This window comes from Salmo trutta, chromosome 26 (genome assembly GCF_901001165.1).
Source record: "Salmo trutta chromosome 26, fSalTru1.1, whole genome shotgun sequence".
Lineage (NCBI taxonomy): Eukaryota > Metazoa > Chordata > Actinopteri > Salmoniformes > Salmonidae > Salmo > Salmo trutta.
The window spans coordinates 7,375,458-7,396,252 of record NC_042982.1 but is presented as its reverse complement, the minus strand read 5'-3'; the positions used below and the strand labels follow the sequence as shown (position 1 = coordinate 7,396,252).

The 20,795-nt window shown below is 48.1% G+C and overlaps 1 protein-coding gene across 8 annotated transcripts in view; it reads left to right on the top strand.

Moving 5' to 3' along the window:
• The window catches only part of LOC115163007 (Down syndrome cell adhesion molecule-like protein 1 homolog), a 137,324-nt gene that overhangs the window by 82,074 nt on the left and 34,455 nt on the right, over nt 1–20,795 (top strand). For 7 of the 8 annotated variants that reach the window (XM_029714571.1, XM_029714569.1, XM_029714570.1 and 4 more), the window contains 9 exons: nt 7,242–7,388; nt 8,731–9,009; nt 11,064–11,339; nt 11,598–11,897; nt 15,900–16,042; nt 16,420–16,549; nt 17,624–17,902; nt 18,001–18,120; nt 18,357–18,533. In XM_029714571.1, the coding sequence (XP_029570431.1) occupies nt 7,242–7,388; nt 8,731–9,009; nt 11,064–11,339; nt 11,598–11,897; nt 15,900–16,042; nt 16,420–16,549; nt 17,624–17,902; nt 18,001–18,120; nt 18,357–18,533 (1,851 nt within the window). Of the gene's footprint in view, nt 1–7,241; nt 7,389–8,730; nt 9,010–11,063; nt 11,340–11,597; nt 11,898–15,899; nt 16,043–16,419; nt 16,550–17,623; nt 17,903–18,000; nt 18,121–18,356; nt 18,534–20,795 lie in introns of those variants that run through there. The other variant, XR_003869675.1, reaches the window with a different exon arrangement.

Here is a 20,795-nt window from a genome sequence, read left to right as displayed (position 1 = left end):
CACTTCTGTGAAATGAAACTGTCCACTTAGGAAGCAACACTGATTGACAATACATTTCACATGCTGTTGTGCAAATGGAATAGACGGGTGGAAATTATAGGCAATTAGCAAGACACCCCCAATAAAGGAGTGGTTCTGCAGGTGGAGACCACAGACCACTTCTCAGTTCCTATGCTTCCTGGCTGATGTTTTGGTCACTTTTGAATGCTGGCGGTGCTTTCACTCTAGTGGTAGCATGAGACGGAGTCTATTGGAGACGCCGTGGAGATCGTTCTGCTGCCTGCAACATCCTCCAGCATGACCAGTTTGGCGGTGGGTCAGTCATGGTGTGGGGTGGCATTTCTTTGGGGGGCCGCACAGCCCTCCATGTGCTCGCCAGAGGTAGCCTGACTGCCATTAGGTACCGAGATGAGATCCTCAGACCCCTTGTGAGACCATATGCTGGTGCGGTTGGCCCTGGGTTCCTCCTAATGCAAGACAATGCTAGACCTCATGTGGCTGGAGTGTGTCAGCAGTTCCTGCAAGAGGAAGGCATTGATGCTATGGACTGGCCCGCCCGTTCCCCAGACCTGAATCCAATTGAGCACATCTGGGACATCATGTCTCGCTCCATCCACCAACGCCACATTGCACCACAGACTGTCCAGGAGTTGGCGGATGCTTTAGTCCAGGTCTGGGAGGAGATCCCTCAGGAGACCATCTGCCACCTCATCAGGAACATGCCCAGGCGTTGTAGGGAGGTCATACAGGCACGTGGAGGCCACACACACTACTGAGCCTCATTTTGACTTGTTTTAAGGACATTACATCAAAGTTGAATCAGCCTGTTGTGTGGTTTTCCACTTTAATTGTGAGTGTGACTCCAAATCCAGACCTCCATGGGTTGATAAATTGGATTTCTATTGATTATTTTTGTGTGATTTTGTTGTCAGCACATTCAACTATGTAAAGAAAAAAGTATTTAATAAGATTATTTCTTTCATTCAGATCTAGGATGTGTTGTTTAAGTGTTCCCTTTATTTTTTTGAGCAGTGTATATATATATAAATGATTTTAAGTGAGCATTGCCTTGCTAAGTGAGCATTGCCTTGCTATTGAGAAAGGCCGCTGTAAGCAGACCAGGCTCTCAAGAGAAGACAGGCTATATGCACACTGCACACAAATGAGGTGGAAACTGAGCTGCACTTCCTAACCTCCTGCCAAATGTATGACCATGTTTATTTATTTTCCCTTTTGTACTTTAACTATTTGCACGTAATATGACATTTCTAATGTCATTATTCTTTTGGAACTTTTGTGAGTGTGATGTTCACGGTTAATTTGTATTGTGCATTTCACTTTTGTTTATTATCTACTTCACTTGCTTTGGCAATGTTAACATGTGTTTCCCATGCCAATAAAGCCCTCAAATTGAAATAGAATTGTGAGAGCGAGAGAGAGAGAAACAGAGACAGTGTGTCCTACGAGCCTTCAATATATTAGCCTATAGATGAACTGAAACAGTTGGGCTAACTCTTTACCTAGGAATGTTGGATTCTATGTTGAGTGTATGTAAGCAATGTCACTGTGCCATTGGTAATACTGATCCCTCACCCACTCTGATGGTTGGTGTGAAAGCTCATGTGAGGATGCCTTTGGTGTGTGAGATGGGGAGCCTTGGAGTTAATGCTATTTGAGGTTCCAGTCATTGTGTGCTGTGGTGTATGGGGACAGGGTGGAGGAAAGAGATTCATTGTCTCCTAGCTAGCTGATGATTATCTGTGTGATAGTTAGTCCATGGCCCAGCCCGGTACTCTGTGTTCGATCCCAGAACTCTCTCTCTTTCTCTGTTCATTCTTCCTTCACTCGTTTAACACCACCTAAAATGCAGATTCTGTTCATCCGTTAAGAAAGGGGCCTTCCTCAAACACACGGGTCACTGCAGTGCAGAGAGAGAGAGAGAGAGAGAGACCCTCCCCTCCTGCCTAACCAATTTCCCTATCTCTCTCCCTCTCTCAATGTATCTTTATCTGTCCCTTCGTCTAATTTTACATGGTCTACCAATCTATATGCGTCTCACTTCGTTTCTCTTCCTCGGTGTCTTGTTACTTCTTTTCTGCTGTGGTTCGTGTTGTTTGTTGATCTGTTGTTACTACCCCGTCCACCACCCCCCCCCCGGCGGTGGGCACCCTGCGTTAACATGTGCTTTTCTTCTTTTTCTCGCTTTTTTCCCCCGTATGTTACTTGGAGATGATTTGTGGAAAATGGCAGCCATATAGATGAGGTTATTTTTAGCCAGGCCTTGTCTTGTCTCCCCTCCTCCCTCCCCTCTTGCAACCATGTCTCAAAGATGATGGGGTTTGCTTACACATTCAAAACGTACGGAGACGCAGAAATGCTTGGGGCTCAAAATATGTGTGTGTGTGGTTTGTGACCCTTTAGCGTGGAAGTTTGGGCCCACACACACATACACACACACACACACACACACACACACACACACACAAATTCAACAGCAGCTTTATTCTGCTCTGGACTTAACATCCTGCCCCAGGCTGAGCAACCAAACACACTCCATTACTTACAGGTCCTTCTGAAACAGAAGGAGGGAGGAGAGGGAAGGAAGGAGTGAGGCATGATGTGGGGCAGAGGGGGATTTTTAGCTTTTTCCATAGTGGGGTAGATCACTATGCACATACACATACACGCAGAGACACACACAGGCACACAAACTCCTAGAGGCAGAGACAGACTAGACAAGAATTGATCTGCGCTCCCAAAAGGAAAGGCTTGCATGCGAGGAGAGAAGTGAATCGTTTGTGCACATGTGTGATGCATATGCCTGCGGCCCCCCATCCCTCTTTCCTCTTTCTCCCTCTCGCTCTCCCTCCATCAATCTCCATCTGCCCTCCTTCCTGTGGGGTCAGCCCTTTCTCTCCTCCACTGACTCTCTCCATCCAGGCCCAGCCAGTCTTCCTAATGACAGGTGTGTCAGTACCAAATGCCCCTAGAAAAAGGGAGATGAGGGAGGGAGGGAGGGATAATCTCTACTCTGTCAGAGATACAAAACAGACAGATCCTGACCAAATACAGGCTCAGCAACCACCAACTGGCTACAGAAAAAAGGGAGACACAAAAAGACACGGCTACCCAAAGAGGAGTGTCTATGTGGTCACTGCACCACATGGGAGGTAGAGACAGAGATCCACTTTTTCCTCTACTGTGAGAAATACTCCCAAATAAGAGAATATTTTTTTCCAGAAAATATCTCAATCAATTCCTAACTTCTGGGCATTTACTAATGACATAAAGCTGGGAGTTATTCTGGGTGAGGGAGAAACCGCTAATATTACCGCCAGATATGTATATGATTGCCATATCCTGAGGGACATCCTATTACCATTCATTCGCTGAAGTATTTACAGTCCATATAGCTGACATAAAGTACATTTTGTTGTTTATTTATTACCCATTCTTTCTTTTTATAATCGTAAATGTATCGACCCAAGATTGCACAGTGCAACAGCAATAGTGTTGTACCTGTATACAAGATGATATGTGCTATTATTATGACTACTGATTTCATTCAGTTCCTTGGATTGTATTTATTTACTGTACCGCTTTGGCAATATCGACAAATCCTATTTCATGCCAATAAAGCAATTTGAATTGAGAGAAAGAGAGAGAGAGACCAACCAGAGCAATAACATTACTACCTGTATCTGTCTCACTATTTCATATTGTCCTCGTTCATTTCTTACTGTTAATTGTTATGACTCATCGTTTATCATTATTTGTCCTACTATTATCTGTCTGAGTCATCATTTATTTGATATGTGTCTATTGCGTTTGCTTTGGTAATGTATTTTTGGCAACACTTTCTATGCCAATAAATTATTTTAAATTTGAAACGGAGAGGGGGGGGGGGGAGCAGTGGAGGGAAGAGTGAAAACAGTGATTTAGTGATGAATATTTCCCTCCATCTGCCGCCGTGGTCACTAACCACACTGAATAAGCTGAGGGACGTAGGGACGGGAGGAGGGAGAAAGAGAATGAGTGGTAGCATGGAGGCAGGTGGAGAAAGAGATGGACGGAGAGACAGGGCGAGGGGAGAAAGAGAGAGATCGCAGGGAGGTGGGGGGGAGGGAGGGGGAGGTGAAGAGACAGATCCATTGGAAGCTCTGAAGGATTCTCTGTCAGTGGAGGCCTTAGCCATCATCAGTAGGAACACTCCACTACCGATGGAGCCATGATGTACTGTCTGGGAGGAGGGGAGGAGGTGGAGAAGCAATCCGCTGCTCATCAGTTAGATTGAAGAGAATTGTCCTTGTCCACTCCCCTCTGAGCCCGTCCCCATTTCTGTGCATCCTTTTGCTCAGCTCTCTCTCTCCCTCTTCCTCTTTACTCCTTCTCAATCCTTGGCCCTCCCCTCACCCCTTTCTTCTATCCCTTCCGTCTCTGTCCTCTCTCCTTTCTGCTGTCTTTCCCTCCTATTCTGTAATGCGCTCTTTCTCTCGCTGTCCGCATCCGAAACGGCCCTCTGTTCGCTACATAGTGCACTAGTTTTGATCAGACCCCTATGGTCCTTAGTCAAAAAGTAGGGCACTATATAGGGAATAGGGTGCCATTTCAGATGTACTTCCTGTCTGTGTCAGTGTGTTGTGACAGGGTGGTGAGGGTGTTGTAGGGAGTTAAACTCACCAAGTGCACATTATCCTGTAAGACTTAATACCCAGGTTGGAACAGAAGGGCAGGCCCGCAATTACAGGCTTCATGGCCTAGCACTCAGCACGACAACAGTTAGCCACCCACACACACACACACACACACATTGCTACAGTAGTACAAAAGCATACAGACAGGTGAATACATATTAAACCATTTTAAATGAACACTCATAGTAGAAAATGGTAATGTGTGTGTGTGTGTGTGTGTTTGTGACTGGAACATATAAGCCAGCATCTATGAGATAGTTGAATGCTGTGAGAATGTTGTGTGAATGCTGATATGAGGTTGTTGTCAGTTTTGAAGGCAGGAAGGAACAGGCACTCCCGTTGCCATCTGAGTCTTGTTAGAGTGATGGAGTGTGTGTGTGTGTGTGTGTGTGTGCGTATGTGCACGAGTGTGTGCGAGCGTGTGTGTGTGGCAGGGAGCCAGCCCTGTCGTCTCTGCTTTAATAAATCTCCTTTGGATGGAGCTGTGGAGCCATAAAGTGCATCGATCGCCATCCCTCACACTGCCGTTGCCAACACACACACACACACACACACATACACGTGTTTGTATTCATTGATACTCTCTCACACACTCACACACATTCTCTATCATTCACAAACACATACACACACACACACACACATTCCTTTATAAACTCACAGACACCAACAATGAAGATGAGTATACTATTAAAAATATCATAAATAAACCTCATGTTTTTGCATGTATTAGGGTTACTGTGCCTGGCCAGACGCTGACCAATAGCTATAGACACTTCGCCTCAGAGCTAGTGTGTGTGGTGAGTAGTATACACTCAAATAAAACATTTCCCTGCATTTATTTACTAGATGTCAACATTTCCATAGCCCTTGTGAACACAGTGGTTAACAAACAAGAACCAATCTGAAAATACCCTTGATACACTCTAAAACACACACGAACACACACACTCACACACACACACACACACACACACACACACACACACACACACACATTCATAGCACTTATATAACAATCCCCAAAACTCACAGAGAGTGGAATAATACAGCCTGTCTCAACCCGAGCCAGTAGAGAACAGACAGATGAACGTTAACATGAGAGTGTAAAAGGAATGAACACTGAAATCCACTCGGTGTGTCTGTGGGCTTCATGTTGGATCAGGGCCTTATCGACATGAAGATAAATCAGGGGCAGGCTAAGGCTCTCACTGATGTGAAATGAACATGACACTAATATACTGTTACAATAACACAACCCCTGAAATATTAACACAACCTCTCTCTCTCTCTCTCAATCTCCTCATTCTCTTACCTCTCTTTTGCCTTAATGTACTCTCTCTCTGTATTTTAAAAGCATAAATCATTAGATGGACAGCATTTGATAGCTGCTCTCTTAAAAGCACCTGTGTGTGTCTGTGTGTGTCTGTGTGTGTGTGTGTCTGTGTGTGTGTGTCTGTGTGTGTGCAAGCTAGGGCTGTGGTGGTCATGAAATGTTGTCGGCCGGTGATTGTCAAGCAAATAACTGCCGGTCTCACGGTAATTGACCGTTAATTAACATAAAGACATTGAGCATCTCCAGGCCTCAACGCACAGCCTACAAGAAACAGACCTTTGGAACATCTACATATTAAAAAGTCAAATAAATCCATGATTTATTTTAAACAGGTCTAAAGAAACATGTAATGGTGAAAATGATCTTCCCCAAAATGTATACGTATGTATTCCAGTTAGGCTCTACACCCGTTGTAAAGCGAATTCATTTTAAGACGTTATTTGGCCACTTTAGTTGTGATACAAACCTTATCAAAACATATAGTCTTATGGGCTAGGCTACATGAGGTGTGCAGCCTTGTTTTGATTTACAATGGACCATTATCATGCACCTGTCTCGAACCAGGGTCAGCACTTAAAAAGCGATTGGAGGACGCTTTTCCCATGGTTTATTTTCATGCCAGCCAGGTAGGCCACACTCCTATTGTAAAGAGAAGCAATGTGCTTAATATTAGGACAGTTGTGAAATAAATATAGTAGGCCTAGCCTATAGTAAGCTTATGGGATCCTCCTCTTTTTAATAGAGGCCATCAAAACTCTGTTTTCTCACGCAATTATATAGTTTATAGAAATGTTGCAAAACATGAGCTCATGGCCTCTCATGAAGTGTTTGATTAGATTTTCAAATACATTTGCATTGATGTCAGAGTGATTAGAGGGACATTAGAGTGATGAGTATCAGGCAGTTAGCAAGTTTGGTAGGCTACTAATGACTATCAGCAGCATCAGAACTTGGAGAAGCATAATTACCGTGACTAAACGGTCACCTGGAATTTGACAGCAGTCATGACTCGTGACCGCCAGTGTGGCGGTAATACGGTCACCGTAACAGCCCTAGTGCTAGCCAAACAATGAACCAATCAGTCAATCAATCAATCAGGGAATGGCTTGTGGTGGGTTGACATGACAGTGTTTGTGTTTTGGACATATGGACTGACGTTTTCCCTCTCCTCCTCCTCCTCGTCCTCCTCTTCCTCCTCTTCTCCTCTACAGGGAACCGTTTCTTCCTGACGTCGTTTGGGGCCCTATACATATCAGAGGTCCAGAAGGAAGATGCCCTGTCCACCTACCGCTGCATCACCAAGCACAAATACAGTGGCGAGACTCGCCAGAGCAACGGAGCCAGGCTGTCTGTTATGGGTGAGAGAGAGAGAGAGGCTACTCAGAGGAGGAACATCCTCAGTGAATTTCACTCTTGCAGCATGAACTGACATGTTATCCACCCAATTAAAGGATCAGAGAATGAATCTAGTACTGAAAGCATAAGCTACAGCTAGCTAGCACTGCAGTGCATAAAATGTGGTGAGTAGTTGACCCAAAGAGAGAGAAAGATTTGAACCAATTAATTTCTTCCAAAATGAAGGAGAAGCAAGAGAGAGAGAGAATTTCACTTACTTAGCTAGCATATGCAGCTAGCTAGTTTAACCTACTCAAACACCCTGCTCTAACAGAGGGATGCTATGTTAGCTGGCTGGCTATGACAATCAAACACATCACTGGAACTCTTCCAAGTCAAGGTAAGCTTTTGGTTTTAAATGTTTTGCCACCGGGGAACACCGGTGTAAGTGCTAAACTGCTTACTGGCTGTACACTGTAACCTTACTGCATGATTGTAGCGAGTTTACAAACGTGTTAGTTCTATTAGCTATGTTGACAATGACGTTACTTTAGCTAATATGGCAAAAATGATGTAGGCAGTGTGTAGTATTTTCTTTGCCTGGTCACATACAGCTGATGTCTTGTGCATTGAAGTCTACATGAGAAGGGAAAAAATCAGAGGAGGAGAGCACATAGATGCGAGAAGGAATACAACGTGGCTGCTATGAAAGTGAACTGTGTTTACTTGTGATCAGGGGTGTATTCATTCCGCCGATTCTGTTGAAAAACCTTCCTTAAACGGAAGCAAACGGAACGAAACGGGGATAAACATACCTGAATTTGTCCAATATAAACTCTCGTTTGCAACTGTTGGACAAATGATTACACCCTAGATCAACTAGATGCAGGCAAGAGTGTGCACGGCGGTATTGAATGTGTCCCTGTCTGTCCATGTGTCTCATGTGTCTCTATGTTGTAAACTTTCATTCATAGGCTAGGTTGTAGCAACCTCATGATGGGTACAGAGAACATGTTAGTACCGTGCAGTAGCCTAAATCTATAGCTGTTACATTGAGCTGGATGAATGGAATATGAATGACAGTCATCTAATATGCTGTAATAGAAATAAGGCCATGCTCATACATTTTTTTCTTGAAATCGTCCTCCCTCTTAAACGGCACCGACCGCCACTGGTGTGTGTGTGTGTGTGTGTGGGTGTGTGTGGGTAAGTGCTTTTTTTGTCTATTGGTGCAAGACTGTCTTACAGTACATGGGTTATTGTTATCTTTGTTTCCTTTCCTTGAATTTATCTTCACAGTATATTATTTGGAGTAAATAGCAGCATGATCAATATCAGTATTTCTACCCCCTCCCCTCCTCCCAGACCCTACGGAGTCCACCCCCTCAGTGTTGGACAGTTTCCAGTCCGGGGAGGTCCAGGTGGGGCGTAATGTGGAGCTGCCCTGCATCGCCTCGGGGTATCCCAACCCCACCATCCGCTGGCTGAAGGACGGGCGCCCGTTGCCCGCCGACTCCCGCTGGACGCGCCGTCTCACGGGCCTGACGGTCAGCGACCTGCGTCTGGGCGACAGCGGCAACTACATCTGTGAGGTCACCAACAGCTTCGGCTCTAAAGAGGTGACCGGTCATCTCAACGTCATCGGTGAGTCACGAGCCACGTTCCTGGGTTAGTTCACCCCAAGTTACAGGAACAGTTTGCTGTTTGGGACAAAGGCCTGTAGATTTGTCGCTATGCACACAGTGGCCTAATGCACAGGTCCCTCAGATTAGTAACAGAATATTAATGAATATTTACATTTGACGTTTAAGTCATTTATCAAATGTTCTTATCCGGAGCGACTTAAAGTTAGTGCATTCATCTTAAGGTAGTTAGGTAAGACAACCACATATCACAGTCATTGTAAAACCTTTGACGTTTTAAAAATCACTTTTTTGATATTTGGTGGACACGTTATTGGGATGTGTTTTGGCTGACTTTTCATTGGTCAGTTTGGTGCCTTGGACTACGTAGGGGTATCCGGTATTAGCAGAAGCCTCATGTAGGTTTGGTGCTATCGGACCCCGGAGAAATATACTAAGATGATGTTGGGACTAGATTGTAATGCAACAACCCTATCATCCTGTACCTCCGTCCCATGACTGAATACAACCACATTTACACGTAGAATGGAGACACCACCTTCTCTCAACCATAGAAAATTGTTGCACATTCAGCCTTTGCGCTCCTCCCGCATGACCGAACACCTCATCACCCTCTCCCGACAGAGGTGTTTAAACAAGGAGAGAGAGGGATTGATCATTTAAGCTCTGTTGGCTGTGTCCTTGCCCCCTGTCACCTCGCCACAACCCCTCTCTGGGATGAGTTTGATCCTGATCTCCAGGGACACCTCGCTCCCCTCCTGCCCGCTCCGTTTCGGTCCTCTCGGGAACCCATGCTGAGCGTGGCCATGGTGACAGGAGGGAACACTGGGCGTTCCGAAAGGCGCAGCTTCCCCTGTGTGTCACTGGGAGCTGAGGAGAGGGGAGGAGGAGAAGAGGGGAGGGGGTATTGTTTGGGGGACGAAAGATCTGGGGAGACTAGACAGAGACACAAATGGGATGGTGATGTTGAGGAGAGAGAGGGAGGGAAGGAAGGAGGGAGAGAGTGGTGAGGACGAGTGAGGATGGGGGGTAAGGGTAGTGGAAGTTGGTCCGTTTGGCCGTAGGGCACATCATGGTGAACTCACACAAACCCTACCTGACAGGGCAGGGGAGGTGGGACACACACACACACACACACACACACACACACACACACACACACACACACACACACACACACACACACACACACACACAGCAGTCCCCAGCACATAACACCAGCTGCCTTATTGCTCATTGACATTTTCGCTCCCTCTCTGTCTCTCTGTCTCAGTTTCTCTGGGTGTCTCATATTCACAGGCACATACTGAACATGCACATTACGCTCAGACAAGTAAAAGTGGACCCCGTACACACCCAAGCGTTTTGAGAGAAGAGAGTTGAAGAGATCTTCTCTCTACCTCTCTGCAGAGGGCATGTCTACCCCCCTCTCCTTCTAGCTACCTTGGGCTACCTAGTCCAGTCAAGGGAGAGTTTATTTATATGCAGTGTAGTTGGTTTCCGCCACATCTCTAGGCGTACCCCGGTGTACCCCGACTCTACTGCCAGTATGTACTGTACCAGAGGAGGCTGGTGGGAGGAGCTATAGGAGGACGGGCTCATTGTAATGGCTGTAATAGAATCAATTGGAAGGGAGTCAAAGACGTTGTTTCCGTGTGCTTGTTCGGTACCGTTCCGTTTATTCCATTCCAGTCATTACAATGATCCCGTCCTCTTATAGCGCCTCCTACCAGCCTCCTCTGTACTGTACTGTAGCACTCACCTGGGTGATGAACAAACGGCAGCCATTTTGTACCAGAACATTGTACTGTACTTATAAAATATATTTTAAGTGATGTTCCCTTGAATAAGGGGTTCTGCCCTTACATTTTTGGAGGAAAAATACTTCATTAACTTATTTACTAACTGAAGTTACATAATTTAACTTTAAAAAACATTATACCGCCTTTTCCCTCCTTCCCTATCTCTCTCTCTCTCTCTCTACCTCCCTCCCTCCATCCCCCTCTCTCTCCCTCTCCCCACTCTCTCCCTCTCCTTCCCCCCTTCTCTCCAAAGAGCCGTTGAGAGTGACTCTATCTCCTAAGAACCTGAAGACGGGCATCAGCAGCACGGTGATCCTGTCGTGTGCCGTGCAGGGTTCTCCCCACTTCACCCTGTCCTGGTACCGCAACACAGAACCCGTCCTCCCCGACCAGCACTTCTCCATCCAGGGGGCCCACAACGAGACCCTGTTCATCTCCGCTGCCCAGAAGAGACATTCGGGAGCCTACCAGTGCTTCGCCACCCGCAAGGGCCAGACCGCACAGGACTTCTCCATCATACTGCTGGAGGGTAAGGAATGTGTGTGTGAGTTAAAGGGGTGGGTTGTGTGTGTGTGTGTGTGTGTGTGTGTGTGTGTGTGTGTGTGTGTGTGCCTATCAGTGTTTTGCCATCTACAAGAACTAGACCTCATAGGGTGAGAAGTGTGAGGGATAGGCTGTGTGTGTGTGTGTGTGTGTGTGTGTGTGTGTGTGTGTGTGCGCACATGTTCGTGCATCAGAAATGACCCAATACCCAACCTCTCCCCCCTCTCCATCCCTTCTTCCTCAGATGGTACGCCCCGTATCGTTTCCTCCTTCAGTGAGCGAGTGGTGGTCCCAGGGGAACCCTTCTCCCTCATGTGCGCTGCCAAAGGTGCCCCTCCCCCCACCATCACCTGGACTCTGGATGATGAGGCTGTGGCCAGGGACCCGTCCCGGGTGAGGGCCAGCCAGTACACGCTGTCGGACGGCTCCACCGTGTCCCACGTCAACGTCAGCAGCCCGGAGATCCGCGACGGAGGGGTGTATCGCTGCGCCGCACGCAACTCGGCCGGTAGCGCCGAGTACCAAGCGCGCATAAACGTAAGAGGTGCCTGTCTACTTTTCAATATCAGCCATTGGGTTCTAATACCCGCCCTCCCAAACCCCCTTACCTTTACCCCTCCTCTCCTCTCCCCTCTTCTCCTCGCTTACTCTACATTCCTTCTCCGTTGCTTTCTCTGTGTGTGTGTGTGTGCGCGCGCGCTACTCGTTTGTCCCCATGCCTTCATTTGTTCTTTCCAAATATCGGTTGTTTTTCTACTCTTGCCAGTCCTCTATCAGTCTTTGTTCTTCCAGCCCATATGTTTGTCTGTCACTGTCTCGCTCTGTCCCTCCCCTCTCTCTACTCGCTCTCTCACACTCTCTCTATTACACACACACACACACACACACACACACACACACACACACACACACACACACACACACACACACACAGTTTGAGTGTCAAAGCCGGGAGAGTGAACAGGGTATTCCTCCAGAAAGAAAGAGACAGAGGGACGACCATGGCAGCCACCGTCTGAAAGAGAGAGAGAGAGAGAGAGAGAATGGGAGCGAGAGAGAGGGGGAGAGAGAGTCGTGAAGACTGAAAGATAGGGGGGTTACAAAGAGTGTGAGATGGAGGGAGTAGATGGAGGATAGTAGGGCATGCAGAGAGAGGTATGCAGAGAGGAGGAAGTGGAGAGGTAGAGACAGATGGTGAGGAACAGAGGGAGAACGGAGGAGAGGAGAGAGTGAGAAGAGGAGAGCCAAGTCTCATCTGAGCTTGTGTCAGAGAGGTGATGGGGAGCACTGATGACAGGCCTGGGGATGTCACTGTCACTGCGGTGATCGCCGGGGACAACAGGGAGGAGGGGTGGCACTGATGGCCAGAGCCGTATCAGAGGGAGAACGGAGGAGAGGAGAGAGTGAGAAGAGGAGAAGAGAGCCAAGTCTCATCTGAACATGTGTCAGAGGGGTGATGGGGAGCACTGACGACAGGCCTGGTGATGTCACTGTCACCGCGGTGATCGTCGGGGACGACAGGGAGGAGGAGTGGCATTGATGGCCAGAGCCGTATCCCTCTCCACCTCTCCATCCTCTCTCTCCATTTCGTCCTTCTATCTCTCCCCATCTCTTTCAGCAAGACGCTCAGTTATGACACGTGTGTCTGCTCTAAGGAGACATGCCAGAAGGCCAATTGGAGTGAGAATGAGTTGTTGCCAGGGACTCTCAAACCCAGCAGTAACACACGCTCTGCTTGCAGTAACACACACTCATACTGATCCACATACACACTGATACACACTGACAGATGATGCACACAATCGCAGTAACTTACACTAAAAGTACCCCCCCCATATGCATACACACACACTTACACTCCACAGGAACACACTCAATATTGACTTACTGATGATACACTCAATTGCAATAATAACCACCAAACTGCACTTTCACACAGACACACTAACACACGCTTACATTACATTTGAATTCATGTGTGAGTGAGAGTGTGTAAGAGACGGTGGGTGAGACGGTGTGTAAGAGACGGTGGGTGAGACAGTGTAAGAGACGGTGGGTGAGACAGTGTGTAAGAGACGGTGGGTGAGACAGTGTGTAAGAGACGGTGTGTGAGACGGTGTGTGAGACGGTGTGTGAGACGGTGTGTAAGAGACGGTGGGTGAGACGGTGGGTGAGACGGTGTGTAAGAGACGGTGGGTGAGACGGTGTGTGAGAGACGGTGGGTGAGACTGTGGGTGAGAGACGGTGTGTAAGACGGTGGGTGAGACGGTGTGTGAGAGACGGTGGGTGAGACGGTGTGTGAGAGACGGTGTGTGAGAGACGGTGGGTGAGACGGTGTGTGAGAGACGGTGGGTGAGAGACGGTGGGTGAGAGACGGTGTGTAAGAGACGGTGTGTAAGAGGCGGTGTGTAAGAGGCGGTGTGTAAGAGACGGTGTGTAAGAGACGGTGTGTAAGAGACGGTGGGTGAGAGACGGTGGGTGAGACGGTGTGTAAGAGACGGTGGGTGAGACGGTGTGTAAGAGACGGTGGGTGAGACGGTGTGTAAGAGACGGTGTGTGAGAGACGGTGTGTGAGAGACGGTGGGTGAGACGGTGGGTGAGACGGTGGGTGAGAGACGGTGTGTAAGAGACGGTGGGTGAGACGGTGTGTGAGAGACGGTGTGTGAGAGACGGTGGGTGAGAGACGGTGTGTGAGAGACGGTGGGTGAGACGTGTGTGAGAGACGGTGGGTGAGACGGTGGGTGAGACGGTGTGTAAGAGACGGTGGGTGAGACGGTGTGTAAGAGACGGTGGGTGAGACGGTGTGTAAGAGACGGTGTGTGAGAGACGGTGTGTGAGAGACGGTGTGTGAGAGACGGTGGTGAGACGGTGTGTGAGAGACGGTGGATGAGACGGTGGGTGAGAGACGGTGTGTAAGAGACGGTGTGTAAGAGACGGTGGGTGAGAGACGGTGGGTGAGACGGTGTGTGAGAGACGGTGGGTGAGACGGTGTGTAAGAGACGGTGGGTGAGACGGTGTGTAAGAGACGGTGGGTGAGACGGTGTGTAAGAGACGGTGGGTGAGACGGTGTGTAAGAGACGGTGGGTGAGACGGTGTGTAAGAGACGGTGGGTGAGACGGTGTGTAAGAGACGGTGGGTGAGACGGTGTCTGAGAAAGGAGCAGTGTGACAGAGCTTGTGAATAATACATCTGGGGTTGACTTGTCAGCGCTGTGACTTCAAAGGCCAACGCACACTGAGAGAGCAAGAGAGCAAGAGAAATAGAGAGAAAGAGTGAGAGAAAAAGAGAGAGAGAGAGAGAGAGAGAGAGAGAGAGAGAGAGAGAGAGAGAGAGAGAGAGAGAGAGAGAGAGGGGGAGCGGGAGCAGAGAGGGGGAGTGGGAGCAGAGAGGGGGAGGGGGAGCGGGAGCAGAGAGGTGGAGCGGGAGCAGAGAGGTGGAGCGGGAGCAGAGAGGGGGAGCGGGAGCAGAGAGGGGGAGCAGAGAGGGGGAGCAGAGAGAGGGAGTACTCGTACTAAATAAACCCGGCGCTCTCCCGATGAACGCATCGCACCTCCCTTTCTCTCCTGTCTGTCATCCCTCCGTCTCTCTGTCCCCATCGTCTCTCACCATTGGTCCTCTCTGGGTCCTCCAGCCCTGTTGCCCATGGTAACATACTCATCGTGCATTGTGTTTCCTCTTCCATTCTCCCCACCCGCCATCCTCAAACTGACTGTGGATGCATCCAACTGGCACCCTATTCCCTATACAATGTGCTACTTTTGACCAGAGCCTATAGACTGCTGTTCGGTACTCAACCTGTGTTGATACAGATGTAGGATCTTAATTTGATCACTTTTTTGTTGCTGAGAATTTTCCTGCACGGCAGGAAATGCAAACTTGTGGTGTATTCAAGGCGTCTTGCACAGACGAGGAGGAGACTAGAATTTGTAATGAATCTAGAAGCTGAAATCACCTACAGTAGGATGCGCTAAGATAGTCAGGATATTGCAGCAGAAATGTATTACAATGATTATGTTCGTACACTCACCATAACACAGGAAATAGACATGCGCACAGTTACATGCATATGCTCGCACACGCACAGACACACACACAAACAGATTTGATTGAAATGGGACAGGGCATTCTAACCCCCTATCCATCCATACACCCGATCCTCCCTCCCTCCTTTCCTCTCCTCCTCTTTCCCTCCTTCCCTTTTCTCCACAACCTCATCTGATGATCTCCCTCTTCCCCCCTCCTTCTCTTCACTACCCTCTGACTACCCCATATCTCTCTCCTTTCTCTATCTCTCTCTCTTTCTCCCTCTCTCTCTCTCTCTCTCTCTCTCTCTCTCTCTCTCGTCTCTCTCTGTCTCTCTCTGTCTCTCTCTGTCTCTCTCTGTCTCTCTCTCTCTCTGTCTCTCTCTGTCTCTCTCTGTCTCTCTCTGTCTCTCTCTGTCTCTGTCTCTCTCTGTCTCTCTCTGTCTCTCTCTGTCTCTGTCTCTGTCTTCTCTCTCTCTGTCTCTGTCTTCTCTCTCTCTGTCTTCTATCTCTCTCTCTCTCAGGTTCTCCCAGGATCAGGGATATGCGTAACATCACGGCGGTGGCTGGGAGGAACACCTTTATAAACTGCCGTGTGATTGGCTATCCCTACTACTCAATCAAGTGGTACAAGGAGGGGCTTCTGCTGCCCGACAACCATCGTCAGGTGGGTGCATTTTCTCCGCAATTGTTTTATCAGTTTTGTACACAAACAAGAGCAACAAGAAAAAACCCAACTAACGACAATAATCTCCTCTGCATCGTGCTACGTGTAAAATAAATTGTCACATCTCAGATACAACGTGTCTGTGTCCCCAAACTGCACTCTATTCCCTTCATAGTGCTTTTTGACCAGAGCCCTATGGACGCTCTGGTCAAAAAGCACTATGAAGGGAATAGAGTTCTATATTAGGAATTGGGTGCCATTTGGGATGCAGACCCTGTATAAATGTAAACTGCTAAAGTGCTGGTATTCCCACAGTCAGGGAATCTTAATATTAATTCTAATCTTCATCTTAATCTTAATCCTAATCTTGATCTTAGGTGGTGTATGAGAATGGTACTCTGAAGCTAAGTGATGTCCAGAAGGTCTTGGACGAGGGGGCGTACCTATGCAGTGTGCTCATCCAACCACAGATCTTCATCAGTCAGACCGTCTACGTCCAAGTCAAAGGTCAGAGGTCACTTGCTCTACAGGAAGTGTGGTGGGGTTGTAGTTTATTTGTGTGTTCAGTTGTAGTCCAAGAGTCTCTGTATGCTGGTGGCTGTCTGTGTTACTGGATGCTGTGTATTGGGAGAAGGGGGGGGGGGGGGGGGGGGGGGGTTGGGTGTACGTCACTGAGTGTGTGTGTGTATTTGAGTATGCTTGTGAGTGAGTTAGTTTTGTGTTTGAATGAATTTGCTGGAGAAAGAGCAAGTGAGATGGTGAAAGAGCGAGAGAGTGCATGCGTTGCCTGTAATAACCTCTGATTAAGGGCCGGAGCGGCCTACTACAGCCTCTCAACCACTCAGCAATTACACAAAGCAAGAGTGCTATTGTGCGGATATATATGGGTGTGTGTGTGTGTGTGTGTGTGTGTGTGTGTGTGTGTGTGTGTGTGTGTGTGTGTCAGAGCACAGGGTCAAGACTGTACAAGCTTGTGTGTTGCCTGTTTTATAGTGTGTTGATGAGGTTGAATGTGTGCTTGCCATAGGAAGACTGAAGGGTGTGTCATCTGGTGTGTGTGTGTGTGTGTGTGCGCATCTCGTCATTTCTCTGATTTAATTAGATTAATTTTAACGAGGCCCAAATTAAATCCCCAGATGTCTCAGCTCTACCCCCCCCCCCATTCCTTGCCCCCCACTCCTACTGTGGTCACCATGGCAACGCCATTCTTCCCTCTGCCGATTGGGCTCTAATTAGAGCAGCTATTATGGGCTGGAGAGGAGAGGGTTGGGGGGCCGGGGAGACGCTGGGTTCCAGGATTAGACTGACTGGAGATCACAGGGAAGGTCACTCACCATAAACTACCAACCAGCCCATCACCCAGTCTGAATCACTCAATATGAACTATCCATCCATCCATCCATCCATCCATCCATCTCTCTCTCTCTCTCTCTCTCTCTCTCTCTCTCTCTGTCTCTCACACACACGTATGTATCTGCTTTCCTCCCTCTCTGTCACTCCTTTTTGACCCTTTCCCTCCTCCTCATGCTTTCTTTCTCCTCTTATTCTATCTCTCTCTCCCTCCTGTTTACCGTCTCTCAGTGCCCCCTCTGATCCAGCCCTTTGACTTCCCCCCCACCTCCATTGGGAAGCTGATGTACATCGCCTGCGTGGTGTCGTCTGGCGACATGCCCATCCACATCACCTGGCGTAAGGATGGCCAGGAGATCGTGCCCTCGTCCGGCGTCAACATCGAGACCAAGGAGTACATGAGCTCGCTGCAGATCGGCAAGGTGTCGCTCAAGCACAACGGCAACTACACCTGCATCGCTAGCAACGACGCCGCCACCGTCAGCTCTGAGAGGCAGCTCACTGTCACAGGTGAGACAGGACCGGTTGACTGACTGACAGACAGACAGACAGACAGTCCGTCCGTCCGTTAGGCTCCAAGTTTAATCTTCTCCCTCCCCTCCCTACAGTGCCCCCTCAGTTTGTGGTCCAGCCCAATAACCAGGATGGGATCTACGGCAAGGTGGGGGTCCTCAACTGCTCCGTGGACGGATACCCCCCTCCCAAAGTCATGTGGAAGCACGCCAAAGGTACCCATCCTCACTCGTTGATTTACAACATTTGCCGTTACTGTGTATCTAGCCGTGTTTGATATCAGCCTAAAACCATTCAGATGTCCTATACCATTTAGCAGACACGTTGATCCAAGGTGATTTACAACAGTCAGTGTGTCTACCAGCTGAGCCACACAGAACCACTATAATATAGTGGACTATGATCTTGATAACCACACTGCAATCATCAGCGAAATTCACCCCCTCGCTAGGTACAGGGAACCCGCAGCAGTACCACCCAGTGCCTCTGACCGGTCGGATCCAGATCATGGGGAACGGCTCCCTGCTGATCCGTCACGTCCTGGAGGACGACCGGGGATACTACCTCTGCCAGGCCTCCAATGGCGTGGGCTCCGACATCAGCAAGAGCATGGTCCTGACCGTCAAGAGTGAGTCTGACCCGCAACCCGGACCACGAGTACACATTCTCAACCACACACCAGGGCGAAAGTTAGCCTAGAGGTTAGAGCGTTGGGCCAGTAAACGAAAGGTGGCTAGTTCCAGTACCCGAGACGGCAAGATGAAAAATCTGCAATTGTCACCTTGAGGAAGGCGCTTAACCCTCAGTCGCTGTACTACTATGGCTGACCCTGTAGAACAACACATTTCACTGCACCTATCGGGTCTATGTGACAATCAAAACAACACACCACATGCTCTCAACCACACACATACTGAGTGAGTCTGACTGCAGCCTAACCACACACAGTGAGGAACATAATCAAAGAAAATGGAGGAAACTAGCTGATAGGAGTTAATAAAAATAAGGATTGTTACTCCTCTGGTTTAACATACCTTCCTGGTACAGAGATCATGGCTTTGCTATTTGTGTCTCACGGATACCCCCCTCCCAAAGTCATGTGGAAGCACGCCAAAGGTACCCATCCTCACCCGTTGATTTACAACATTTGATATCAGCTTAAAACCATTCAGATGTCCTATACCATTTAGCAGACACGTTGATCCAAAGTGATTTACAACAGTCAGTGTGTCTACCAGCTGAGCCACACAGAACCACTAGAAGATGGCTTCAGTGAGGGCTGGAACACTCCAGTCAGCCGAGAGTATCAGTTTTCCTCTTGTGTTCTCGCTCTCTCTCTCTCTCTCTCTCTCATGAGTCACTCAGTGTGTCAAAGCAATGAGGCGACTCTGATAGCACTACCATAGCTAGCGATACTGACACAGAGAGAGAGAGAGAGAGAGATGGATTTTATGACTCTAGGGATCAGTCTTCAAAAAACACTTTGTCTTTCATCATGATCTGCGATCAATCTGTCGACCCTGCACTGGCCTTCAGTTACATTAGCATCTAAACACACACACACACACACACACACACACCTTTGCGCTCGTCAAATCAAATCAAATTGTATTAGTCACATACACATGTTTAGCGGATTGTTGTTGCGGGTGTAGCGAAACGCTCGTGGGGTTGATAAAGTGCTCTTATCATGTATGTTAGCATCTGAAGCCTCTGGCCTGCGTCTAGCTTTAAATAGCAGACTGTCCTCCTGCAGCAACTTGACAGACAGCTGAGATGTTTCTCACTCACTCACTACCTTACAGTGTCTTGCTCTCACTCGTTTCTGCTCTAGCTCTCTCCTCTGCTTCGCTCACTTGCTGTGTAGGTGTCACTCTCACTGTCTCACTGTCTCTCTCTCTCTGTCTGTCTGTCTGTCTGTCTGTCTGTCTGTCTGTCTGTCTGTCTGTCTGTCTGTCTGTCTGTCTGTCTGTCTGTCTGTCTGTCTGTCTGTCTGTCTCTGTGTCTCTCTCTCTCTGTGTCTCTCTCTCTGTGTCTCTCTCTCTGTGTCTCTGTCTCTGTGTCTCTCTGTCTCTGTGTCTCTCTGTCTCTGTGTCTCTCTGTCTCTGTGTCTCTCTGTCTCTGTGTCTCTCTGTCTCTCTCTGTGTCTGTCTCTCTCTGTGTCTGTCTCTCTCTGTGTCTGTCTCTCTCTGTGTCTGTCTCTGTCTCTGTGACTCTCTCTCTGTGTCTCTCTCTCTGTGTCTCTCTCTCTGTGTCTCTCTCTCTGTCTCTCTCTCTGTGTCTCCGGTGTTAGTGCTGTTGATTGAACCACTCCTCTCCTCCTGCCTCCCTCAATTCTGTCCATTTTGCTCAGCGGAGGGAGGAAAGGAGGGAGGGAGGGATGAAAAAATGATGGAAACAAAACAGTGGAGCTCTCCTCAGATCGATTGTGTGTGTGAGGAGTAAGGGAGGAGCTGAAGAGGATGGTATGTGAGTGATTGAAGAGGAGGAGAGAGGGATAGGTAGAGTGAACATCCTTCCTGGTGCTTATTTACACAGTTCCCAATAAACTGAGTATGAGAGGGGAAGGCATGTACAGTACCCGTCAAAAGTTTGTACACACCTACTCATTCAAGGGTTTTTCTTTATTTTTACTATGTTCTACATTGTAAAATAATAGTGAAGACAAAAAAACTATGAAATAACACATCATGAAGTAACCAAAAAAGTGTTAAACAAATCTAAATAGATTCTTCAAAGTAGCCACCCTTTTCCTTGATGACAGCTTTGCACACTCTTGGCATTCTCTCAACCAGCTTCACAAGGAATCTTTTTCCAACAGTCTTGAAGGAGTTCCCACATATGCTGAGAACTTGTTGGCTGCTTTTCCTTCACTCTGTGGTCCAACTCA